This window comes from Plectropomus leopardus, chromosome 23 (genome assembly GCF_026936395.1).
Source record: "Plectropomus leopardus strain MGB_pleo_1.0 chromosome 23, ASM2693639v1, whole genome shotgun sequence".
Classification (NCBI taxonomy): Eukaryota; Metazoa; Chordata; class Actinopteri; order Perciformes; family Serranidae; genus Plectropomus; species Plectropomus leopardus.
In genome coordinates, this window is record NC_142198.1 from 21940614 (window position 1) to 21944075 (window position 3462).

Below are 3462 nucleotides of genomic sequence, written 5' to 3' on the forward strand. Positions count from 1 at the left end.
AACAGGAGCATCAGACGAACTCAGTCGTCTTGCCCAAAAACATTTGGACCTATCAAACCACCAACCTGCTCTCAGAAATATAACATCCAGTTTTAAAAAAATGTACACATAGATACACTATTATAGAAAAAAAAATGAAAACACTGACCATTTAAAGATTACATGTAGGCTTTTAATTGAGGCACATTTTTGGGTTATAATCAGGGTTTGTACAGACACGAAAACCCAGGAGAAGTCATGGAAAATGCAAATAGCTAATGTAAGCTACTAATAATATACAAATCTGTACAATAACACACAATGTATCCAAGGACAAAATCACCCACAAATTTAAAAGAAAAAATAAGTCAAAATGTTTTCCCTTGAAATATTAAAATAAAATAAAGAAAAAAGAGACTTCCAATTTGATTTATTTAGCATAGCAAAAAACAAAACCAAAAAAGAAACATTTTGAAACATTGCCTGTGTGTCAATGAAAATTGCCATAAATGTCAAATGCCAAATTGTTTTCTTCAAAAGCTACCAACATGTCTAAAAAATAATAATAATTAATTACCAAAAATTGAATATAATTGTCAAATTCCTTAGAAATCACCCAAGAATTTTGAGGAAAAAAATTGGCTAAAAACGTTTAAAAATCTTTTAAAGATCGGTGGTAAAAATCCAATTTAAAAATTCAGCCATTTAAAATTGTATGCCTCTCTCCTAAGCCAAACTTGAAAACATAAGTCCCTCCACAATGCTTCTAAAAATCATTTGCAGCACAGTAGTTTTCCCGCTCTTTGCAGAAACAGCAGAGGTAACACAAAACTGCTGGGCAGACTTAACCCAACTACAGATAACCACGAAGCGCACGCTGCAGCGTCAGACAGTTGAGAGGCATACAGAGCAGAACTAATCGCCGTCCCCCCTAACTTCACCAGAAGCACTCCCAGTATGGCCATGATGGTGTCGAACGCCCTCCGCTTTGATTGGCCAACCTGCTGTGTGCCGCCTCCCCCTTTCCCCGGCCCTGGACGAATCAGAGCGCAGAGAACAGAGAGGCTGCAGAAAGAGACGACACTTAAGGAGAAACCAAGCAGGAAAATAAATACGATGGCGGTGACATATTGGTCTGCCACTGTGATGAACCCTATCCCCACAAAGCACAGCAGCCAAACACCGCCGATGGCGATATTTCTGATTCTGATCCCCCTCGTCTTCCTCAGGGTCATGTAGGTGACGGGGTGAATGACAGCCAGGTAGCGCTCGATGCAGATCAGAACGTGAAAATACATCTGTCCGTTTAGGTTGACATTGAAGAGGTAAATACTCAGTGTCATCAAATCTCTGAGTTTGGTGAAGATACCGCAGCACAGGATGATGTACCCAACGACATTCATCAGCTCTATGATGACAATGTTGTAGGTGAAGATGTCGGAGTGGCTCATTGACGTGAGGGAGCGCCGCTGCCACCATCGTTGGAGGCCAAGGTGGATGACGAGGATGCAGAGAGGGAGGACGAGGAGGATGCTGACGATGGTGAAGGCGATCATGCTAAAAAAGCCGGTTCTGGAGACCATGCATCTGCACAGGACACAAAAGAGAGTGGGGCAGGACGAGGGGGGAAGGAGGGGAAGGAGAGGAAGAGAGGCGTTGGAGGAGGAAGAGGAGTTGACCGACATAACTGTAGGTGAGGGTCAGAAACAGGATGAAAGAGAGAAATATGGAGAGTGAAAAACAAAGTCACAGTAGGCGGGTTTTGGCGTTCGGCATCGCAATCTTACGCTAAAAGCTCTGCAAAAGCAGCAGAATCTGACAACTGCAGAACGAGAACGGGCTGGCCCCGCCCATCAACTCACCTGTTTCCACTCCTCTTATCAGCCCTGCAGTCACCTGACATTCCCCGCCCACCTGCTCACCTGTCCCCACTTTCCTCATCAATCCTCCAGATATTTAACCAGCCCATTTTCATTTACCTTTCTTATAGAGTAGTGAGGGGATGATGTATTTTTGTTGGCCAACCACGAAGTAAGCTTTGCACTGATTCCCTCGTTAAAAACCTCATGGGATTTTTGAACGTATTTTATGTTCAAATTAGTAGCATAAAAATTAAGTTCTAAAAAAAGTCAAACTTTGATGAGCCACTTTAACAGTCTAACTACAGCCAACCAGCGTTGTTATATGTCAAGTACATCATGTAACATATTAGCTGTATATAACTGTATTTAACTGTTTCCGCTTCCTTTTTTGTCATTAAAGAGCATGACACAAAATATTTGTCATTTTCATTAATAAAAAAAAAGCATGCTAGAAATACCTGAAACATGAAATGAAGACATTTTTCTTGTAACAGATATTAAAAACTCAACATCTACAAACACAAACAAGTGAAACAATTTCAGCGCAATCTAGGCCTTTTTCTTATTAATAATATAATATTTTAAGTTGTATTAAGCTGCCTTTTAAATAATAGAAAACAGACAAAAAATCTCACTGCCAATGCAAGAATGTTTTGCAATCAACTATATGTCACTCTATAATATGTAAGACGACAAAAATCCATTACATTTCATCTAACATAATTAAGGTCACTAAAATACACTCACCTTGTGCATGGTTTTCAGGTTCTGATCTTTCTGATCGCCTGCCAGCAGTGTGGGTTTGTTTTGCATGTTGTATAACCAGTAAACACGGTTTGTTTTCTTTACACTGCTTTTGATTGGCAGCTCTGACATGCAGAATAGCACCGCCATGGTGCAAGCATCTGTACATAGCTGCTGGAAGCTGAAAACATCCCGATTCTTTCGTGTTCATGCGTCCATGCTTTGATCTGAGAACATTAAGCGCTCAGCCTGGACCTCTGTTTGGGGATCATCTAATGTTTTTTGTTTATTATTATTATTATTATTATTATTATTATTATTATTATTATTATTATTGTTATTATTATTGTTGTTGTTGTTGTTTTTTAATGCACCCTTACCTTTGAAATATTTTGTTAAACTGCAGAATAATTATTAATTTTGCTGTTGAGGATATTAGTTATTAGTATTGAATAATAAGGGATAATGCTGTCCTTTATTTATCAAAAACTGACACTTGGATGAAAGTTAAAAATTAAAGACAATATCCCGGACTTCAAAAAAATCCTCAGTTTTTCACTCTTGTATTGTATGCTGAGTAGTTCATGCTGAATGATTATTTTTGGCTTTCTTTTATTGTATTGCCCTCTATACATCCCATTTCTACTCTTGCTTTGTCAAAACACTTTTTAAAAAATGTTTTATACAAATCATAATTTAACAAATGAGTATTTACTTTTTTTATTTATTTATTTGTTCAGAATTATTTATTTTTATTTTTCACTTTGGCTTTGGCCAGTCAAACCTCTCAGCCCGCCTCCTGAGCTCACTGACTGCTCAGTCTGAGCTCAGTCTCCGATGAAAGCGCAGCGTCAATGTTTACGCGGTGATAAAAATT

General features: G+C 38.5%; 1 protein-coding gene across 1 annotated transcript; it reads right to left on the bottom strand.

Moving 5' to 3' along the window:
- Positions 1–334: 334 nt before the first annotated feature.
- Positions 335–1934, bottom strand: LOC148185748 (uncharacterized). Its single transcript, XM_088073703.1, has one exon. It carries the CDS (start codon positions 1662–1664, stop codon positions 753–755), a length of 912 nt encoding a protein of 303 aa, XP_087929829.1. The 5' UTR covers positions 1665–1934; the 3' UTR covers positions 335–752.
- Between the last annotated feature and the right edge of the window lie 1528 nt (positions 1935–3462).

Coding starts and splice junctions, on each gene's coding strand:
- LOC148185748 (XM_088073703.1), bottom strand. CDS start 1,664: ATGTCGGTCAACTCCTCTTCCTCCTCCAACGCCTCTCTTCCTCTCCTT.